Genomic DNA, 23333 nt, shown 5'->3' with positions numbered 1-23333 from the left:
TGCAGTACGAAACGGTATCTCGAGTCTCGTGCGATACTCGCTACTCAGTGACGAATACATGCGATATGCAACTACCCTAGTTCGCTAAACTCGAATGGTTGCCAGTGCTGATATCGTCGGGTGCGAGTGCAGGCTAGTTTGATGTTGCGCTGCTCATTTACCCGTGGAGGGCTGGAAGGAATATAGGGTCGGTCACGGTGTATTCCTGTGACCAGTTTAAGCATAAGTGCGCTGTGAAACTGAAGCGTGTGTTCTCTTGTTGTAGGTTCCGATGGCTCAACCTAAGGGTGCTGCAAAGTTTGGTGGTGGTGTGCTGCGCCTTGGTGATGCTGGGATTCACCCTCGCCATGAACTTCATAGAGGGGTTCACTTTTGAGCGATCAAGTAAGATGCATCTATTTTGCTCCTGTCTCCTACTTGGTGTTCAGCAAAAACGTAAGCCTCTATAGATATTTTACGCCAAATTAGGCCAAAAGCAATGTAGAGTTTGATTCCGTGATGATGTTACCATCTTTCAGGGGCTCTGGAGAGGGCTAAATGTATCAATTTGAGGTAAGGGACCCTAGATCGGAAATGCTCGATTCGAACACTGTAAGCGAAACTGTACTCAAGTTCCCCCTTAGCTTCTTGCAGCGCCCAAATTGAAAGATTCAACGTCTGAATCTTGGCCATGGCGTACCTACAGAAGTCCTGCTGAATACTCCCCAATGCCCTCAAATAATTTCTCCTTTTGATGGACGAGAAACGGTGCATGCAACTTGATGTCAGAGACACCGATGTCAGAGAGACCGAAATTCTTAAGTCTACGGTACATTAATAATGAATTCCATTCAAACGCACAAAGTTTCACAAGCAGCTATATTTACAACAGTTGTTCAAAATGGCGTCTCCATCATCAATGCAGGCATGGCATTGTCGTCCAAAGCTCTGTCGTACTCTTTCTAACATCTGTGGTGTCGACTGAACAGTGTTGCAGGTAGCGAGAATTGTTGGCTGAAGATCCTCTTCAGTCTCGACAAGAGTCTCGTACATAAGACGTTTGCCCCACAAGAAGAAATCAAGTGGGATAAGATCAGATGAACGTGCTGGCCACGAAACAGGACTTCTTTTGCCTATCCACTTTACACTGGCGTGAGATAAGTACTGGGATAGCGATATGCACATATATGGACAGCGGTACTATCTTTTACACCTGGCATAGAAGGAACTATTTGTACTCAGGTCATTCATAAGGAAATGTTTCCGACGTGTTTATGGCCGCACGACGGAAATTTGCAGATTTTGAACGTGAAATGGTAGTTGGAGCTAGACGCAGTCCATTTCGGAAATCATTAGGAAATTCAATGTTCCGAGATACACAGTGTCAAGAACGTGCCGAGAATACCAGATTTCAGCCATTACCTCTCACCACGGACAACGCAGTGACGGACGGCCTTCATTTAACGACCGAGAAGAGCGTCGTTGGCGTAGAGTTGCCAGTGCTAACACACAAGCAACACTGCGTAAAATAGCCCCAAAAATCAATATCGGACATACGACCAATGTCTCCGCTAGGAAAGAGCGGTAAAATTTGGCGTTAATGGGCTATGGCAGCAGACGATCGACGCGAATGGCTTTGTTAAGAGCACGTCTCCTGAAGCACCTCACGTGGACTGGCGACCATATCGATTGGCACCTAGACGACTGAAGAACCGTAGCCTGGTCAGATGAGCCCAATTTCAGTTGGTTCAAAAAATGGTTCAAATGGCTCTGAGCACTATGGCACTTAACTTCTGAGGTCATCAGTCCCCTAGAACTTAGAACTACTAAAACCTAACTAACCTAAGAACATCACACACACCCGTGCCCGAGGCAGGATTCGAACCTGCGACCGTAGCGGTCGCGCGGTTCCAGACTGTAGCGTCTAGAACCGCTCAGCCATACCGGCTGGCTGATTTCAGTTGGTAATTGCTGATTGTAGGGTTCGAGTGTGGCACAGACCCACGAAGCCACGGACCCAAGTTGTCAACAAGGTACTGTGCAAACTGGCGGCGCCTCCACAACGGTGCGGGCTGTATTTACATGGAATGTACTGCGTCCTCTGGTCTAATAGAACCGGTCATTGACTGGAAATGGTTGTGTTCGACTACTTGGAGACCATTTGTAGCGGCCAGCCGGGGGTGGCTGAGCGGTTCTAGGCGCTACAGTCTGGAACCGCGCGACCGCTACGGTCGCAGGTTCGAATATTGCCTCGGGCATGGATGTGTGTGATGTCCTTAGATTAGTTAGGTTTAAGTAGTTCTAAGTTCTAGGGGACTGATGACTTCAGAGGTTAATTTCCATAGTTCTCAGAGCCATTTGTAGCCATTCATAGACTTTATGTTCCCGAACAAGGATGGAATTTTTATGGATGACAATGCGCCATGTCACTGGGCCAGAAATGTTCACGATTGGTTTGAACAACATTCTGGACAGTTAAAGCGGATGATCTGGCCACCTATATCGCCCGAGATGAATCCCATCGAACGTTTGTGGGACATTATCGAACGGTCATTTCGTGTACAAAATCCGGCACCGTTAACACTTTCGCAATTAGGACTGCTATAGAGGAAGCATGTCTCAATATTTCTGCAGGGAACTACCATCATCTTGTTAAGCACATCCAACATCAAGATGCTGCACTACGCCGGACAATGGTAGGTCCAATACCGTATTTGGAGATATCCCATGACTTTTGTTACCTCAGTCTAAAGGGAATGGTTATTCCAGATGTTCATGAACCCTCAGTCTAAAGTGAGGTGGGGCCCCATCATTTCGGAACCACATCCGTTGACGAATAACAACTGGGAGATGTTCCAGGAACTTGGTAGTGCGACTCTGATAAGCACTGTGTACAGTGGTGCACTGAAGTGGGGAGAGAGAAGAAATGAGTCGTATACGTAATCACTGACTATGCCTGCCCACACGTTAACAGATTATAATCTGCTTTGATAGTTCTTCGCAACTCTAGTAGGGAGATTGTCATTGGTCCAAACATGACTATTGCGTCTATTAAGCGCACCCTCTATGGTGTAACACGCGAAATATGCACATGCAGGAAAGTTAGGAGAGGCTGTAAGGAACTGCAAAAGCCACTAGGGAACACGACACTAGGTTCCAAGTCAGCAGGAGTCAAAGCATGAATTTTCTGTGGATGGTAGAAGTGTGGCTGCATTTCCTGTGAAACTAGCTACACAGTACTCTGCGAAACATTCATATTACAGCCAAGTGACCGATTTCTGACTACAGGCGTTTCATCCACTAGAGCAAGCTCTGCATTTTCTAAATTTGGTGCATTTCCCGGTCGTTATACTGTTGCCCCATTTCATTTAATCATCGGAATAGTCTTGGGACCATGGAGTGAGCCGGATGTCTTCTACGCGGATATTTGGTCCTGTACCACCTTACTCCTTCTCTGCCATTTCCATTTGTTTGCCCATGTTTGTAACTTCCGTCAACGGGCACAATTTAGTTTGGTTAGGACTGATCGACATTAGTGCTTCACCTTGTAACACAGACAGCCGTCTACTACAGTATCGACATTGTACACCAGTAATATTCGTGTCAGCATGCAGTACGTTGGATTAGATGAGTTATTAACCCTTTATGCCTAAGTGCTCGTCGGGGTTGCCAATCATACAAGCTTTGCAACAACAGTATCGCTACATGTATTCCACTGTTAGAGGTATCACAATGATTTTCGCTTATAACTTTCGACTGGGTCAGTTCTGGACCAAGGTCCCTTATCTCATATCGATACATTTAAGCTTCTGCATCGTACCTGAAAGTCTGTAACATTATCACAGGGTCACCCTGAATATTGCTTCTAATGTTTGTGAAATCTGTGTACTTTTTCGCAATATAACAGTGTCGAATACTTTTAGAGGTGGTAGTACTCATGGGAACTAGAAAAAATAAGCCTAATAAACAAGGGTTCAGAAATGCATACTTTCTGAGACAATTCCAATTAATGTGGGTCCAGAAATGCATACCTTCTGTGATCAACACGTGTTTAAAGGAGGTGTTCAATGTGGCGTTCGTTTATATCAATGCACCGCTCTGCCCTCTAGTGTAATGAATGAAACATTCTTTGAAATATACCCCATTGTTGTAGTATTGTTGTAGTACCTGCTGACAAATATTGAAGATGCAACACTGTGGCCGAGCGGTTCTAGGCTCTTCAGTCCGGAGCGGCGCGACCGCTACGGTTGCAGGTTTGAATCATGCCTCGGGCATGGATGTGTGTGATGTCCATAGGTTAGTTAGGTTTAAGTAGTTTTAAGTTCTAGCACACTGATGACCTCAGATGTTAAGTCGCATAGTGATCAGAGCCATTTGAACCATTTTGTAACACTGTGGTGTCCACACACCCTTGATTGGCGTGCTGTAGACCAATTCCTTCAAGTGTCCTCATAACCAAAAGTCTAAGGGAGTGGGGTCTGGGGGACAAGCAAGACAAGATGTGCCTCCCCCTCCCCCCCCCCCCCCCCCCCCCCCCCCCGGGACCAATCCAGCAGTCCTGAAATGTCTGCGTTAGATGATCGCGCACACTATGATGAAAATACGCTGGTGCACCATAATGCATGAAATACATTTGTATTCGTTGCTGCAATGGCACATACTCCAGGCAATAGCTTAATGAGAAAGTCCAGCTAATGATCCCCAGTTCACCTTTGTGGTAACATGTATGGCCCTATTAATCTACCGTCAAGTACACCCCTCCATGTGTTGACTGAGAATCGGTGGTGATGCCCTATTTCCTGAATTTCTTGGGAATTTACATCTGCCCATATATGCTGGTTATGGAAATTCAGAACACCATCTCTTGTGAAACCTGCCTTATCGGTAAATAAAATAGTGGATGTGAACAGTGCATCTGCGGCACACTTCTGCAACAGCCACTGACAGAACCGCCGTCATGATGATTCCGTGGCCTTAGTGCTTGAACGCACTGTAGATGACGTAGGTACAGCAATTGTTCATGAAGTACCCCGTCCCCCAGATAAGAGATTGGGACACTCCTGATGCTGCTGCTGCTGCCCGTCACACACTGCTGCAAGGGTTTTTCTTCCACCGAATGTAGCGCACGCTCCTCCATGTCAGGCGTGCGTACTCTGCGGGGCCTTCCACTGTCAGTCTTCCGATGTACAAGGGTACCTGTATAGTGGTGTCCCTCAGACGCTGGGAAAGTCTGCCGAACAGCTTATCAGAGTTCATTCTGCACTGTGGACATTTTTCAGCATAGAGGGCACGAGCTCGCAGGCTACGTCCTTTTGCTAAACTACAGCAGAATATTATATTCGCCGTTTCACTTGTCGAATGGCAGGCTTCCATTGCTAACAAGTGGTGGAAGAGAGAAAACGTATATGTTTACACCATTTGTAAGTACAAACAGCGCAATAAAAGTAAACACATAAGTGAATCCGCGTTTGGTAGAAGATAAAACACCATGACACGTACCTATGGTTGACAGTATTGTACAATAAGGTACACAAATTCGACCAAAACTAACGTAGCCTATAACACGACCTGAACCAGACAACTGACTGCAGACAATCTATTGGTAGGTGGAGTACTGTAAGGCATAATAACACACTGCTGATACATCTAATGCAGCGCCAATGCAACAACTCTACTAACATCCGCAATCAGGCATTGCGCAGCCCTTCCTATAAACATGAGTTTACCTCGGAAAGCATGCGTTTCCGGCCCCACGTTCATTGAAGTTCTTTTTCTTATACAGGGTGGTCCATTGATAGTGACCGGGCCAAATATCTCACGAAATAAGCATCAAACGAAAAAACTGCTAAGAACGAAACTCGTCTAGCTTGAACGGGTAAAAACCAGATGGCGCTATGGTTGGCCCGCTAGATGGCGCTGTCATAGGTCAAACGGATATCAACTGCGTTTTTAAAAAATAGGAACCCCCATTTTTTATTACATATTCGTGTAACACGTAAAGAAAAATGAATGTTTTATTTGCACCACTTTTTTCGCTTTTTGATAGATGGCGCTGTAATAGTCACAAACGTTTAAGTACGTGGTGTCACGTAACATTCCGCCAGTGCGCATGGTATTTGCTTCGTGATACATAACCCGTGTTAAAACGGACCGTTTACCAATTTCGGAAAAGGTCGATATCGTGTTGATGTATGGCTGTTGGGATCAAACTGCCCAACGGGCGTGTGCTATGTATGCTGCTTGGTATCCTGGACGACATCATCCAAGTGTCCGGACCGTTCGCCGGATAGTTACGTTATTTAAGGAAACAGGAAGTGTTCAGCCACATGTGAAACGTCACCCACGACCTGCAACAAATGATGATGCCCAAGTAGGTGTTTTAGCTGCTGTCGCGGCTAATCCGCACATCAGTAGCAGATAAATTGCGCGAGAATCGGGAATCTCAAAAACGTCGATTTTGAGAATGCTACATCAACATCGACTGCACCCGTACCATATTTCTGTGCACCAGGAATTGCATGGCAACGACTTTGAACGTCGTGTACAGTTCTGCTACTGGGCACAAGAGAAATTACCGAACGATGACAGTTTTTTTTTGGACGCGTTCTATTTAGCGACGTAGCGTTATTCACCAACAGCGGTAACGTAAACCGGCATAATATGGACTATTGGGCAACGGAAAATCCACGATGGCTGCGACAAGTGGAATATCAGCGACCTTGGCGGTTTAATGTATGGTGCGGCATTATGGGAGGAAGGATAATTGGCCCCCATTTTATCGATGGCAATCTAAATGGTGCAATGTATGCTGCTTTCCTACGTAATGTTCTACGGATGTTACTACAAGATGTTTCACTGCATGACAGAATGGCGATGTACTTCCAACATGATGGATGTCCGGCACATAGCTCGCGTGCGGTTGAAGCGGTATTGAATAGCATATTTCATGACTGGTGGATTGGTCGTCGAAGCACGTTCACCGGATCTGACATCCCCGGATTTCTTTCTGCGGGGAAAGTTGAAGGAAATTTGCTATCGTGATCCACCGACAACGCCTGACAACATGCGTCAGCGCATTGTCAATGCATGTGCGAACATTTAGGAAGGCGAACTACACGCTGTTGAGAGGAATGTCGTTACACGTATTGCCAAATGCATTGAGGTTGACAGACATCATTTTGAGCATTTATTGCATTAATGTGGTATTTACAGGTAATCACGCTGTAACAGCATGCATTCTCAGAAATGATAAGTTGACGAAGATACATGTATCACATTGGAACAACCGACATACAGTGTTCAAACGTACCTACATTCTGTATGTTAATTAAAAAACCTACCGGTTACCATCTGTTCGTCTAAAATTGTGAGCCATATGTTTGTGACTACAAAGCGAAAAAAAGTGGTCCAACTAAAACATTCATATTTCTTTAGTACTACGCGATTATGTAATAATAAAATGGTGGTTCCTATTTTTAAAAAAAACGCAGTTGATATCCGTTTGACCCCATCAAGCTAGACAAGTTTCGTTCTCTGTAGTTTTTTCGTTTGACGCTTATTTTGTGAGATGTTTGGCCCGGTCTCTATCAATAGACCACCCTGTATACATGTGTGTGTGTGTGTGTGTGTGTGTGTGTGTGTGTCGAGAGAGTCATGACTTCTGGCTGCCCACGGTATTGAGTTACATGTAATTGCAGAAACCTGGTACTTCCTTCTTCGAGAAACGTTCATAGGGATGGTTAATAACTGATATGTAGGCTGATATGGTTGGATGACTGTAACAGAGCAGCTTTTTACGTTATTATTAAGCGCATCTGAACATCTGGAAGCCGGCTGCTACGGTCGCAGGTTCGAATCCTTCCTCTGGCATGCATGTGTGTGATGTCCTTAGGTTAGTTAGGTTAAAGTAGTTCTAAGTTTAGGGCACTAATGACCTCAGCTGTTTAGTCCCATAGTGCTTAGAGCCATTTGGACGTGCAGGAAGGAGAAGGTTTTCACTTTTCGACCGAAATAACGCAGTTCACCAACTCTAATCGATATTTAAATGAAAACTAAAAATTAATGACGTATGTTACTAGCTTAGTTATGTAGGAAGACGCCGTTTTAGCTATTACAAGCAGCAAGATATATCATCACCTGTCATGAATTGAGGGCGGTTTTTTAAATTTCTTTTGTGTAGTCGTGCTTTGGCAGCTGGCAAAAATTAGCCATATTCAAACCGAGGTTCATCGTCCATTGCCTATTGACATGTACAAATTGTTAGCTACGATTTGAAGATACCTATACAGGGTTTAACTGGTACAAGAGCGGATATTTTCACATGTGATACATTTATGCGTACCACATCTGTGTGCTGGTCTTGTTTTCTCGAGCTGTCTTTTCAGAAAAATATCACAAACTTTACGACCTGATGTTTCCTGCGCGGTTGTAACTGCACCACTAAGCAGACTGCACATAGCAGTATAAATAAACAGTTTTGTGGCCATGCGTCCACACTGACCTGCTGCCCAGGGGAAAATAAGTATTAATTACTTGTATTTACTATCAAAAATAGTCTTGATCAAAATTTATTTATAATGGTGACCAGTTTCGACCACTACTGTGGTCATCTTCAGACCAATGAGTAAGAACCTCCTTCTGCTGGAGAATCACTACTGATTCAGTATCCATTTGTACAGTAAGCATAATACGACAGTGAGTCAAATGAAAACCTTAAATATTTTTTAAATATTATTTATTGTGCAGAAGTGGTACAAAGTTGTATCACTTTTCAACATAATCTCCCCCACGCTCAATGCAAGTCCTCCAGCGCTTACGAAGTGCATAAATTCCTTTAGAAAAAATTTCTTTTGGTAGTCCGCGCAACCACTCATGCACTGCGTGGCGTACCTCATCATCAGAACGGAACTTCTTTCTTCCCATTGCATCTTTGAGTGGTCCAAATATATGGAAATCACTTGGGGCAAGGTCTGGTGAGTATGGAGGATGAGGAAGACACCCAAAATGCAGGTCTGTGGTTGTTGCAACTGTTGTACGGGCAGTGTGGCGCCTTGCAATGCCATGTTGGAAAAGGACACCTGCTGACGTCAATCCACATCGCTTTGATTTGATTGCAGGCCGCGGATGATTATTTAGGAGATCTGTGTATGATGCACTGGTGTAGGCATGTAGCCTAATGCTCCAAAATGACGCCTTTTTCGTTCCAAAAGAGAGTCAGCATAACCTTCCCTGCTGATGGTTCTGTTCGAAACTTCTTTGGTTTTGGTGATGAGGAATGGCGCCATTCCTTGCTCGCTCTCTTCGTTTCCGTTTGGTGGATGTGAACCCAGTTTTTTTTTTTTTTTTTTTTTTTTTTTTTTTTTTTTTTTTTTTTTTAGTTGTGGGATTGGACGTGTAAGTACCCATATAAAACACGCTGTGATTTCAGAACGTAGAGCGGGCTGCGTCAGTGTGAGTGGAGCAGTGCAAAGGGGACGATGGGGTTCACAGTGGAACAGCGGGTGTTTGTTGTGTAAAGTTACGTGACAACAGTGTCGCGCAAACGGTGAGGCACGTAGTTTGCTGAGAAGTTTAATGGTGACAAAGTGCCAACAAAGAGTGTTACGCGACGGTTTGTCCGAAAATGGGCTCAGACAAGGTCTGTTTTGAACAAATCAAAAAACATTTCGAAACGTGCCCGCACACCAGAAAATGTGGCTGCAGTCACCAGAAAATGCTTAAGAGTCCTATCAAATCAAACCAATACCTGTCGCAAGAGACGTGCATATCACGTCGATCATGCGGACGAATACTTCAGCTGGACCTACACATGCATCCCTACCGACTGTCCAATTTTCGTGCATTTAAACCAGCAGATGCTCCTCAGTCCCTCCAGTTTTGTGAGTGGCTGTTCACTGAGATGGCATTTCATGATTTTGAAAAGGAACTGTTCTCTGTGTCTGATGAAGCCTGGTTTCACCTGACTGGTTATGTCAGCTCACAGAATCACAGGTTCTGGGGAGCGGAGAATCTGCGTAGCTTCCACGACACGCCACTGCGTGATTAAAAGTTGGGGTTTGGTGTGCACTGTCTGCAAGCCGCATTATTGGTCCCATCTTCTTTCATCAGACGTTGATTTTGGCGCGTTACATTGCTAACATTTTGAAACCATTTATGGCAGCATTAACGGAGGAAGAAGCGACCTACAGTTACTTCCAACAGGATGGAGCAACTGCCCTTACAGCCGGCAGAACCTTGGAGCACATTTGCGCAACCTTCAGGCCTGATGGAGTTGTTAGCTGAGGTCAGTCTGGTCACGGCCCTAGCTGGTCAGTGTTCTATTACTTTGCGTGGGGAGCCCTCTAGTCTAAGGTGTTGCGATACAACAACCTTCATAGTCTTCAAGAACTGCAGCAGAACGTTTCGGATGAGACTGCAGCAGTTCCAGCAGTCCAGCTTCTAAGTAGCTACCTTTCCTCTGCTGTGTTTCTACACACTCTGGAACTCTGTCCTCCGGGCCACTTTTAATGGCCTCAACCTATAAATCACCATTACTGTGTAACCGGTGGGCAGTTTTACTGTCGGGGACAAAGGTGGCCGATAGATAGAAAAGGTTGGCTACTCGTGCTCTAAATTGCCAAAACGAATTGTAATGTGATATTCCAGTATTGAGATAGCTGCATGGGCACAAAAAAGGCGCTTTCGGCAATTGGGCTTCCGAGAAACCAAATTTGTGAGTTCACATAAGCGTAGTGGACGTCGTATTTATTTGTCGACACCGGGCCAGCAACTTTACCTGGAAGTTTCTCCCCTGTACGGTGATAAACATAATTGATGTACGAGGGCAGGTTATAGACACTTAGTTGATGACATATCGAAGTTTAGGGTTTGGCCGTGGATGGTGCTCAGATAGCTTTATGGTAAGACGACTGCTCGCCATAAGTGGGAAATCCGGGTTCGAGTTCCGGTCTGGCACAAATTTACAAATTCAAATGGTTCAAATGGCTCTGAGCACTATGGGACTTAACATCTGAGGTCATCAGTCCGCTAGAACTTAGAACTACTTAAACCTAACTAACCTAAGGACATAACACACATCCTTGCCAAAGGCAGGATTCGAACCTGCTACGGTAGCAGTCGCGCGGTTCCAGACTTAGGCGCCTAGAACCGCTCGGCCACATCGGCCGGCTGCAAATTTACATTGTCGTCATTCTGTTATAGGAGGGCGTACCCAAAAAAGCGGAATTACTTTTGAAAGCTATATATTTTCAAATTATATGCAAAACAATCTTACCCCCTTCAAAATACGTATTCTCCATTACAACTAATGCGTTTGTCCCACCGGTGCTTCCCCTGTTCGAAACTTTTTTTATAGTTATCTTTAGAAATGGCCGATAGCCGCTCCCTCGTTTTGTTTCTTGACTTCTTCAATGTTGTGAAACTGGTGTTCTTTCATGCCCTTTTTCATGCGTGGAAATAAGAAAAATTCGTACGGAGCCAGGTCAGGAGAGTAAGATGCGTCGGGCAGTAGAACAGTGCCAGCTTCAGCCCAAAATTGTCTAACAGAGACCGCTGTGTGTGCAGGTGCATTATCGTGGTGCAAGAACCAGTCTCCTGGCTGCCACAAATGGGACTTTTTTGACGAACACTTTTGCGCAATCTTGTTATAACTTCCAAATAAAAGGCATGATTGACGGTCTGACATGGGGGAACAAACTCTGGATGATTCGGGCAATTGATGGACGTCTAGAACGAGATTTATCAATAGTCGACATGTCGCCATCAGCTGCATGTTGGTCACGTAAACTTGCCATCATTAAAAACGAAATGCCCGAACAAAACAGTGCTAGCAAAACAATCACTGCTGATGACCAGAACAAGCCAGGCCGAGAAGACAGGCAGCACTGAATTGAGAACGAGTTGCTCTATACATGCCTAGCGGCAGAAATGTGTACTGCACAAGTGCGCGTCATTTATGTTGGCGGCCGAGTTCAGGCTCGTTTCTGCGCATCTGACGTCACAAAACACAGTCAGCCAATGAACAAACAACGACGTTGCCAGATCTCGACTGCAGTGCATAGCATGGACGAGTGTTTTCAGTTTTAGAAACGTTCAGTCATAAATAAAGTAATAGAACAAAAGCAATGTCTTGATAGCAGACTTTCTTTTATAGAAAGTTTGGAAAAAGCATTCTTTATACCTATTGCTTCATATTCTATTAATTAAATTAAACCTAACAATAATAAGACTCCTAATTCGGGCGATTGCAAGGAAAGGTGTTTGTATCAACCTCAAGAACCGCTTTTTTCGCAATAAAGAACAGCGGTAATTGTTTATTTCCTATTGCACTTCGACGAAGCGTGAGTAATTCATAGTCATACCAACAGTGTTTGTCAGTATTTTGCGTAAACTCCTCATGGTGCATATAGTGTGAAGTGCTCCATTAGCGTAACGGTTAAGGTGAGGAGCTTCTCTGCGAAAGGTTATGAGTTCAAACCTTTATTCCCAGTTCCATTTTTTTATGAGATTTGAACAAACAGCGGAAACAACACAGCAACGAGAAGACAGTCATCGAAGAATTCGCAGTGGGCTATAGTATGGAGCATCCTTTGTCGTAACGGGACGACTTCCTATTATTCTGTTTATGTAGCCGAAGAGGAACGGCCTTCCTTTTATACATTTGTATAAAAAAAAAAACACTAAAAAAAACCTTCTGCAGTGCTTAGTATTTTAATTATTTAAAATCAATATCGAAGTGCCTTACTTGACGAATTATGTTCGTTTGAATGCAATTTTTTGAAATTTGTAGTGCTTTGTCCCTTCATTAACCCTTTCACTGCAGCAGACACATGCTCCCCGTATTCCGCGCTGTGCACGATTTTGTCATCACTACACTGCTTTCATAATTTGGTGCAATGGTTTATTATATTTAATGCTGCATAATAACTGCATTGAACATCGAAACAAAATTAAGTCATTTATGGGGGGAAGGTATCAGTCAAGAAGACGAGTAAAAATCAAATTTTTCGGCCAAATAGTTTTTGTGAAATCGAATGATAAGTGTGACAAAACAGTCGGAACACGATGTGTCTGCACAGGCGAGCAGTGCAGTGACAAAATTGCGCACAGCGCGGAATGCAGGGAGCACGTCTTTGTAGCAGCGAAAGGGTTAATGCGGCCGTGGTTGCTTTACTTCATGAACTGCGCGCTCCCCCCTAAACGTGAGCTTGCGTTCTAAGCTACTACGGCGCTGCTTCTATTGGCGCGCGCGTCGTGTGCAACTGGCAACGCAGCAATCTCCCGCGTCTGGGCGGGCATGTGAGAGCCGCCAAGATAAAAGAATTGAACTACAGCTTCTACTACGTCCCAACAGGTGATCCGCGGACCCCCAGAGGTCCGCGAGATATGACAGCGGGGGCCGTAAGATGCTATTAGAATAAAAAATATATTAAATATATTTCGCATGATAACATTTTTTTCCGCTTCCTGCATGAGCAGAGCATTAGCGAACGCTGACTCCTGCATGTAGCCAACTGACACTAGCACACTCTAGCGTAATAGTAGAATTAGATAGAGACAAATAGTTCTGCTGTATGCCGTTAGAATGCGCGCGCTGCCTCTTTGCAGCCGACAACGACGGTCACTTTACTCGGAAACTCGCATATCACACGACAATCAGCCATTGTTAATTTATTGTCAGTGCTTTCACAGACCGTGTTGTTTACATATTCTGTATTCTGTAGTGCTTGTAAAGCGTTGTTTTGCGCGGAAGCTACAGTTCGCGTAGTTAAAAATGGACCGTTGGTTAAAAAGTGGTTCGTTAAAACGAAAAAGGCCTACAGATGAAGAGGAAGATAATGCTTTCGATGTACAAGTAAGTAAGTCAGTGACTCTCGAACCAAAGTTTTCAGTGTCCATTGAACCTAAATCGTCGGCGTCCTTTTTCCCTTCCAAGACTAGTGTTAAGCTTACTGGAAAAATTAGAAAATATGACTCCGATTACTTGGAAATCGGTTTTATGTTCACTGAGCCTGAGCAACAGCGTAAACCTATGAATATGTCGATGAGCCGACCGGAGTAGGCGTGCGGTTCTAGGCGCTACAGTCTGGGACCGAGCGACCTCTACGGTAGCAGGTTCGAATCCTGCCTCGGACATGGATGTGTGTGATGTCCTTAGGTTAGGTTTAATTAGTTCTAAGTTCTAGGCGACTGATGACCTCAGAAGTTAAGTCCCATAGAACTGAGAGCTATCTGAACCATTTTGAATTTGTCGATGTTTTTTCTCTAAGTACCAAAAATAGAAACATATAAGACTCTTAATTTGGCTTTTTCAGGTACTTGATACTGTGATATGACAGGGTACCAATCATGCTCGTTGATGGGGTCCTCGAGAAAATTTTGTTGGGAACCCCTGGACTACGACAATGTTATTATGGTTTTTTTTAGGTACCCCCACGTATAGATGATAGTTGTCCATATTCTCAACTGCGAGACATTTCATACGTTTGTGACTAGTCCCGCCGACCGGGGCGATCGAGCAGTTCTAGGCACTACAGTCTGTAACCGCGCGACCGCTACGGCCGCAGGTTCGAATCCTGCCTCGGGCATGGATGACTGTAATGTCCTTAGGTTAGTTAGGTTTAAGTAGTTCTAAGTTCTAGGCGACTGATGACCTCAGAAGTTAAGTCCCATAGAACTAAGAGCTATCTGAACCATTTTGAATTTGTCGATGTTTTTTCTCTAAGTACCAAAAATAGAAACATATAAGACTCTTAATTTGGCTTTTCCAGGTACTTGATACTGTGATATGACAGGGTACCAATCATGCTCGTTGAGGGGGTCCTCGAGAAAATTTTGTTGGGAACCCCTGGACTACGACGATCTTATTATGTTTTTTTTTTTAGGTACCCCCTCGTACAGATGATAGTTGTCCATACTCTCAACTGCGAGACATTTCATACGTTTGTGCCTAGTCCCGCCGACCGGGGTGGTCGAGCAGTTCTAGGCACTACAGTCTGTAACCGCGCGACCGCTTCGGCCGCAGGTTCGAATCTTGCCTCGGGCATGGATGACTGTGATGACCTTAGGTTAGTTAGGTGTAAGTAGTTCTAAGTTCTAGGCGACTGAAGACCTCAGAAGTTAAGTCCCATAGAACTGAGAGCTATCTGAACCATTTTGAATTTGTCGATGTTTTTTCTCTAAGTACCAAAAATAGAAACATATAAGACTCTTAATTTGGCTTTTTCAGGTACTTGATACTGTGATATGACAGGGTACCAATCATGCTCGTAGAGGGGGTCCTCGAGAAAATTTTGTTGGGAACCTCTGGACTACGACAATGTTATTATGGTTCTTTTTTAGGTACCCCCTCGTACAGATCATAGTTGTCCATATTCTCAACTGCGAGACATTTCATACGTTTGTGACTAGTCCCGCCGACCGGGGCGATCGAGCAGTTCTAGGCACTACAGTCTGTAACCGCGCGACCGCTACGGCCGCAGGTTCGAATCCTGCCTCGGGCATGGATGACTGTAATGTCCTTAGGTTAGTTAGGTTTAAGTAGTTCTAAGTTCTAGGCGACTGATGACCTCAGAAGTTAAGTCCCATAGAACTAAGAGCTATCTGAACCATTTTGAATTTGTCGATGTTTTTTCTCTAAGTACCAAAAATAGAAACATATAAGACTCTTAATTTGGCTTTTCCAGGTACTTGATACTGTGATATGACAGGGTACCAATCATGCTCGTTGAGGGGGTCCTCGAGAAAATTTTGTTGGGAACCCCTGGACTACGACGATCTTATTATGTTTTTTTTTTTAGGTACCCCCTCGTACAGATGATAGTTGTCCATACTCTCAACTGCGAGACATTTCATACGTTTGTGCCTAGTCCCGCCGACCGGGGTGGTCGAGCAGTTCTAGGCACTACAGTCTGTAACCGCGCGACCGCTTCGGCCGCAGGTTCGAATCTTGCCTCGGGCATGGATGACTGTGATGACCTTAGGTTAGTTAGGTTTAAGTAGTTCTAAGTTCTAGGCGACTGAAGACCTCAGAAGTTAAGTCCCATAGAACTGAGAGCTATCTGAACCATTTTGAATTTGTCGATGTTTTTTCTCTAAGTACCAAAAATAGAAACATATAAGACTCTTAATTTGGCTTTTTCAGGTACTTGAACTGTGATATGACAGGGTACCAATCATGCTCGTTGATGGGGTCCTCGAGAAAATTTTGTTGGGAACCCCTGGACTACGACAATGTTATTATGGTTTTTTTTAGGTACCCCCTCGTACAGATGATAGTTGTCCATATTCTCAACTGCGAGACATTTCATACGTTTGTGACTAGTCCCGCCGACCGGGGCGATCGAGCGGTTCTAGGCACTACAGTCTGTAACCGCGCGACCGCTACGGCCGCAGGTTCGAATCCTGCCTCGGGCATGGATGACTGTAATGTCATTAGGTTAGTTAGGTTTAAGTAGTTATAAGTTCTAGGCGACTGATGACCTCAGAAGTTAAGTCCCATAGAACTGAGAGCTATCTGAACCATTTTGAATTTGTCGATGTTTTTTTTCTAAGTACCAAAAATAGAAACATATAAGACTTTTAATTTGGCTTTTTCAGGTACTTGATACTGTGATATGACAGGGTACCAATCATGCTCGTTGATGGGGTCCTCGAGAAAATTTTGTTGGGAACCCCTGGACTACGACAATGTTCTTACGGTTTTTTTTTAGGTACCTCCTCGTACAGATGATTGTTGTCCATATTCTCAACTGCGAGACATTTCATACGTTTGTGACTAATCCCGACGACCGGGGCGGTCGAGCGGTTCTAGGCACTACAGTCTGTAACCGCGCGACCGCTACGGCCGCAGGTTCGAATCTTGCCTCGGGCATGGATGACTGTGATGACCTTAGGTTAGTTAGGTTTAAGTAGTTCTAAGCTCTAGACGACTGAAGACCTCAGAAGTTAAGTCCCATAGAACTGAGAGCTATCTGAACCATTTTGAATTTGTCGATGTTTCTCCTCTAAGTACCAAAAATAGAAACATATAAGAGTCTTAATTTGGCTTTTTCATGTACTTGATGCTGTGATATGACAGGGTACCAATCATGCTCGTTGAGGAGGTCCTCGAGAAAATTTTGTTGGGAACCCCTGGACTAAGACGATGTTACTATGGTTTTTTTTTAGGTACCCCCTCGTACAGATGATAGTTGTCCATATTCTCAACTGCGAGACATTTCATACGTTTGTGACTAGTCCCGACGACCGGGGCGGTCGAGCGGTTGTAGGCACTACAGTCTGTAACCGCGCAACCGCTACGACCGCAGGTTCGAATCTTGCCTCGGGCATGGATGACTGTGATGTCCTTAGGTTAGTTAGGTTTAAGTAGTTCTAAGCTCTAGGCAACTGATGACCTCAGAAGTTAAGTCCCATAGAACTGAGAGCTATCTGAACCATTTTGAATTTGTCGATGTTTTTTCTCTAAGTACCAAAAATAGAAACATATAAGACTCTTAATTTGGCTTTTTCAGGTACTTGATACTGTGATATGACAGGGTACCAATCATGCTCGTTGAGGAGGTCGTCGAGAAAATTTTGTTGGGAACCCCTGCACTATGATAATGTTATTATGTTTTTTTTTTAGGTACCCCATCGTATAGATGATAGTTGTCCATATTCTCAACTGCGAGACATTTCATACGTTTGTGACTAGTCCCGCCGACCGGGGCGATCGAGCGGTTCTAGGCACTACAGTCTGTAACCGCGTGACCGCTACGGCTGCAGGTTCGAATCCTGCCTCGGGCATGGATGACTGTGATGTCCTTAGGTTAGTTAGGTTTAAGTAGTTCTAAGCTCTAGGCGACTGATGGCCTCAGAAGTTAAGTACCATAGAACTGAGAGCTATCTGAACCATTTTGAATTTGTCGATGTTTTTTCTCTAAGTACCAAAAATAGAAACATATAAGACTCTTAATTTGGCTTTTTCAGGTACTTGATACTGTGATATGACAGGGTACCAATCATGCTCGTAGAGGGGGTCCTCGAGAAAATTTTGTTGGGAACCCCTGGACTACGACAATGTTATTATGTTTTTTTTTTTAGGTACCCCCTCGTACAGATGATAGTTGTCCATATTCTCAACTGCGAGACATTTCATACGTTTGTGGCTAGTCCCGCTGACCGGGGCGATCGAGCGGTTCTAGGGACTACAGTCTGTAACCGCGCGACCGCTACGGCCGCAGGTTCGAATCTTGCCTCGGGCATGGATGACTGTGATGTCCTTAGGTTAGTTAGGTTTAAGTAGTTCTAAGCTCTAGGCGACTGATGACCTCAGAAGTGAAGTCCCATAGAACTGAGAGCTATCTGAACCATTTTGAATTTGTCGATGTTTTTTCTCTAAGTACCAAAAATAGAAACATATAAGACTCTTAACTTGGCTTTTTCAGGTATTTGATACTGTGATATGACAGGGTACCAATCATGCTCGTTGGTGGGGTCTTCGAGAAAATTTTGTTGGGAACCCCTGGACTACGACGATGTTATTATGTTTTTTTTTTTAGGTACCCCCTCGTACAGATGATAGTTGTCCATATTCTCAACTGCGAGACATTTCATACGTTTGTGACTAATCCCGACGACCGGGGCGATCGCGCGGTTCTAGGCACTACAGTCTGTAACCTCGGGACCGCTACGGGCGCTGGTTCGAATCTTGCCTCGGGCATGGATGACTGTGATGTCCTTAGGTTAGTTAGGTTTAAGTAGTTCTAAGCTCTAGGCGACTGATGACCTCAGAAGTTAAGTCCCATAGAACTGAGAGCTATCTGAACCATTTTGAATTTGTCGATGTTTTTTCTCTAAGTACCAAAAATACACTCCTGGAAATTGAAATAAGAACACCGTGAATTCAATGTCCCAGGAAGGGGAAACTTTATTGACACATTCCTGGGGTCAGATACATCACATGATCACACTGACAGAACCACAGGCACATAGACACAGGCAACAGAGCATGCACAATGTCGGCACTAGTACAGTGTATATCCACCTTTTGCAGCAATGCAGGCTGCTATTCTCCCATGCAGACGATCGTAGAGATGCTGGATGTAGTCCTGAGGAACGGCTTGCCATGCCATTTCCACCTGGCGCCTCAGTTGGACCAGCGTTCGTGCTGGACGTGCAGACCGCGTGAGACGACGCTTCATCCAGTCCCAAACATGCTCAATGGGGGTCAGATCCGGAGATCTTGCTGGCCAGGGTAGTTGACTTACACCTTCTAGAGCACGTGGAATGGCGCGGGATACATGCGGACGTGCAATATCCTGTTGGAACAGCAAGTTCCCTTGCCGGTCTAGGAATGGTAGAACGATGGGTTCGATGACGGTTTGGATGTACCGTGCACTATTCAGTGTCCCCTCGACGATCACCAGAGGTGTACGGTCAGTGTATGAGATCGCTCCCCACGCCATGATGTCGGGTGTTGGCCCTGTGTGCCTCGGTCGTATGCATTCCTGATTGTGGCGCTCACCTGCACGTCGCCAAACACGCATACGACCATCATTTGCACCAAGGCAAAAACGACTCTCATCGCTGAAGACGACACGTCTCCATTCGTCCCTCCATTCACGCCTGTCGCGACACCACCTTAGGCGGGCTGCACGATGTTGGGGCGTGAGCGGAAGACGGCCTAACGGTGTGCGGGACCGTAGCCCAGCTTCATGGAGACGGTTGCGAATGGTCCTCGCCGATACCCCAGGAGCAACAGTGTCCCTAATTTGCTGGGAAGTGGCGGAGCGGTCCCCTACGGGACTGCGTAGGATCCTACGGTCTTGGCGTGCATCCGTGCGTCGCTGTGGTCCGGTCCCAGGTCGACGGGCACGTGCACTTTCCGCCGACCACTGGCGACAAAGACGATGTGCTGTGGAGACCTCACGCCCCACGTGTTGAGCAATTCGGCGGTACGTCCACCCGGCCTCCCGCATGCCCACTATACGCCCTCGCTCTAAGTCCGTCAACTGCACATACGGTTCACGTCCATTCTGTCGCGGCATGCTACCAGTGTTAAAGACTGCGATGGAGCTCCGTATGCCACGGCAATCTGGCTGACACTGACGGCAGCGGTGCACAAATGCTGCGCAGCTAGCGCCATTCGACGGCCAACACCGCGGTTCCTGGTGTGTCCGCTGTGCTATGCTTGTGATCATTGCCTGTACAGCCCTCTCGCACTGTCCGGAGCAAGTATGGTGGGTCTGACACACCAGTGTCAATGTGTTCTTTTTTCCATTTCCAGGAGTGTAGAAACATATAAGACTCTTAATTTGGCTTTTTCAGGTACTTGATACTGTGATATGACAGGGTACCAATCATGCTCGTTGAGGGGGTCGTCGAGAAAATTTTGTTGGGAACCCCTGCACTACGACAATGTTATTATGGTTTTTTTTTAGGTACCCCCTCGTACAGATGATAGTTGTCCATATTCTCAACTGCGAGACATTTCATACGTTTGTGACTAGTCCCGCCGACCGGGGCGATCGAGCGGTTCTAGGCACTACAGTCTGTAACCGCGCGACCGCTACGGCCGCAGGTTCGAATCCTGCCTCGGGCATGGATGACTGTAATGTCATTAGGTTAGTTAGGTTTAAGTAGTTCTAAGTTCTAGGCGACTGATGACCTCAGAAGTTAAGTCCCATAGAACTGAGAGCTATCTGAACCATTTTGAATTTGTCGATGTTTTTTCTCTAAGTACCAAAAATAGAAACATACAAGACTCTTAATTTGGCTTTTTCAGGTACTTGATACTGTGATATGACAGGGTACCAATCATGCTCGTTGAGGGGGTCCTCGAGAAAATTTTGTTGGGCAACCCTGGACTACGACAATGTTATTATGGTTTTTTTTTAGGTACCCCCTCATACAGATGATAGTTGTCCATATTCTCAACTGCGAGACATTTGATACGTATGTGACTAGTCCCGCCGACCGGGGCGATCGAGCGGTTCTAGGCACTACAGTCTGTAACCTCGGGACCGCTACGGGCGCTGGTTCGAATCTTGCCTCGGGCATGGATGACTGTGATGTCCTTAGGTTAGTTAGGTTTAAGTAGTTCTAAGCTCTAGGCGACTGATGACCTCAGAAGTTAAGTCCCATAGAACTGAGAGCTATCTGAACCATTTTGAATTTGTCGATGTTTTTTCTCTAAGTACCAAAAATACACTCCTGGAAATTGAAATAAGAACACCGTGAATTCAATGTCCCAGGAAGGGGAAACTTTATTGACACATTCCTGGGGTCAGATACATCACATGATCACACTGACAGAACCACAGGCACATAGACACAGGCAACAGAGCATGCACAATGTCGGCACTAGTACAGTGTATGCAATGCAGGCTGCTATTCTCCCATGCAGACGATCGTAGAGATGCTGGATGTAGTCCTGAGGAACGGCTTGCCATGCCATTTCCACCTGGCGCTTTAGTCTGACCAGCGTTCGTGCTGGACGTGCAGACCGCGTGAGATGACGCTTCATCCAGTCCCAAACATGCTCAATGGGGGTCAGATCCGGAGATCTTGCTGGCCAGGGTAGTTGACTTACACCTTCTAGAGCACGTGGAATGGCGCGGGATACATGCGGACGTGCAATATCCTGTTGGAACAGCAAGTTCCCTTGCCGGTCTAGGAATGGTAGAACGATGGGTTCGATGACGGTTTGGATGTACCGTGCACTATTCAGTGTCGTCTCGACGATCACCAGAGGTGTACGGTCAGTGTATGAGATCGCTCCCCACACCATGATGTCGGGTGTTGGCCCTGTGTGCCTCGGTCGTATGCATTCCTGATTGTGGCGCTCACCTGCACGGCGCCAAACACGCATACGACCATCATTTGCACCAAGTCAAAAACGACTCTCATCGCTGAAGACGACACGTCTCCATTCGTCCCTCCATTCACGCCTGTCGCGACACCACCTTAGGCGGGCTGCACGATGTTGGGGCGTGAGCGGAAGACGGCCTAACGGTGTGCGGGACCGTAGCCCAGCTTCATGGAGACGGTTGCGAATGGTCCTCGCCGATACCCCAGGAGCAACAGTGTCCCTAATTTGCTGGGAAAAGGCGGAGCGGTCCCATACGGGACTGCGTAGGATCCTACGGTCTTGGCGTGCATCCGTGCGTCGCTGTGGTCCGGTCCCAGGTCGACGGGCACGTGCACTTTCCGCCGACCACTGGCGACAAAGACGATGTGCTGTGGAGACCTCACGCCCCACGTGTTGAGCAATTCGGCGGTACGTCCACCCGACCTCCCGCATGCCCACGATACGCCCTCGCTCTAAGTCCGTCAACTGCACATACGGTTCACGTCCATTCTGTCGCGGCATGCTACCAGTGTTAAAGACTGCGATGGAGCTCCGTATGCCACGGCAATCTGGCTGACACTGACGGCAGCGGTGCACAAATGCTGCGCAGCTAGCGCCATTCGACGGCCAACACCACGGTTCCTGGTGTGTCCGCTGTGCTATGCGTGTGATCATTCCCTGTACAGCCCTCTCCCACTGTCCGGAGCAAGTATGGTGGGTCTGACATACCAGTGTCAATGTGTTCTTTTTCCCATTTCCAGGAGTGTAGAAACATATAAGACTCTTAATTTGGCTTTTTCAGGTACTTGATACTGTGATATGACAGGGTACCAATCATGCTCGTTGAGGGGGTCGTCGAGAAAATTTTGTTGGGAACCCCTGGACTACGACAATGTTATTATGGTTTTTTTTAGGTACCCCCTCGTACAGATGATAGTTGTCCATATTCTCAACTGCGAGACATTTCATACGTTTGTGAGTAGTCCCGCCGACCGGGGCGGTCGAGAGGTTCTAGGCACTACAGTCTGTAACCGCGTGACCGCTACGGCCGCAGGTTCGAATCCTGCCTCGGGCATGGATGACTGTGATGTCCTTAGGTTAGTTAGGTTTAAGTAGTTCTAAGCTCTAGGCGACTGATGGCCTCAGAAGTTAAGTCCCATAGAACTGAGAGCTATCTGAAACATTTTGAATTTGTCGATATTTTTTCTCTAAGTACCAAAAATAGAAACATATAAGACTCTTAATTTGGCTTTTTCAGGTACTTGATACTGTGATATGACAGGGCACCAATCATGCTCGTTGAGGGGGTCCTCGAGAAAATTTTGTTGGGCAACCCTGGACTACGACAATGTTATTATGGTTTTTTTTTTAGGTACCCCCTCGTGCAGATGATAGTTGTCCATATTCTCAACTGCGAGACATTTCATACGTTTGTGACTAGTCCCGCCGACCGGGGCGATCGAGCGGTTCTAGGCACTACAGTCTGTAACCGCGCGACCGCTACGGCCGCAGGTTCGAATCTTGC

General features: G+C 45.9%; 1 protein-coding gene across 1 annotated transcript in view; it reads left to right on the top strand.

Annotated features, from left to right (window-relative positions):
• The first annotated feature begins 347 nt into the window (after nucleotides 1–347).
• LOC126336012 (gustatory receptor for sugar taste 64a-like) overlaps nucleotides 348–23333 on the top strand; it is a 154710-nt gene continuing 131724 nt past the window's right edge. Inside the window, exon 1 of the mRNA XM_049999489.1 lies at nucleotides 348–384. Within this exon, the coding sequence (XP_049855446.1) occupies nucleotides 348–384 (37 nt within the window). The remainder of the gene's footprint in view (nucleotides 385–23333) is intronic.

The sequence above is a fragment of the Schistocerca gregaria genome, chromosome 2, assembly GCF_023897955.1.
Source record: "Schistocerca gregaria isolate iqSchGreg1 chromosome 2, iqSchGreg1.2, whole genome shotgun sequence".
Taxonomy (NCBI): Eukaryota; Metazoa; Arthropoda; class Insecta; order Orthoptera; family Acrididae; genus Schistocerca; species Schistocerca gregaria.
The sequence above is the reverse complement of the archived record's forward strand: the minus strand, read 5'-3'. Positions and strand labels throughout refer to the sequence as shown.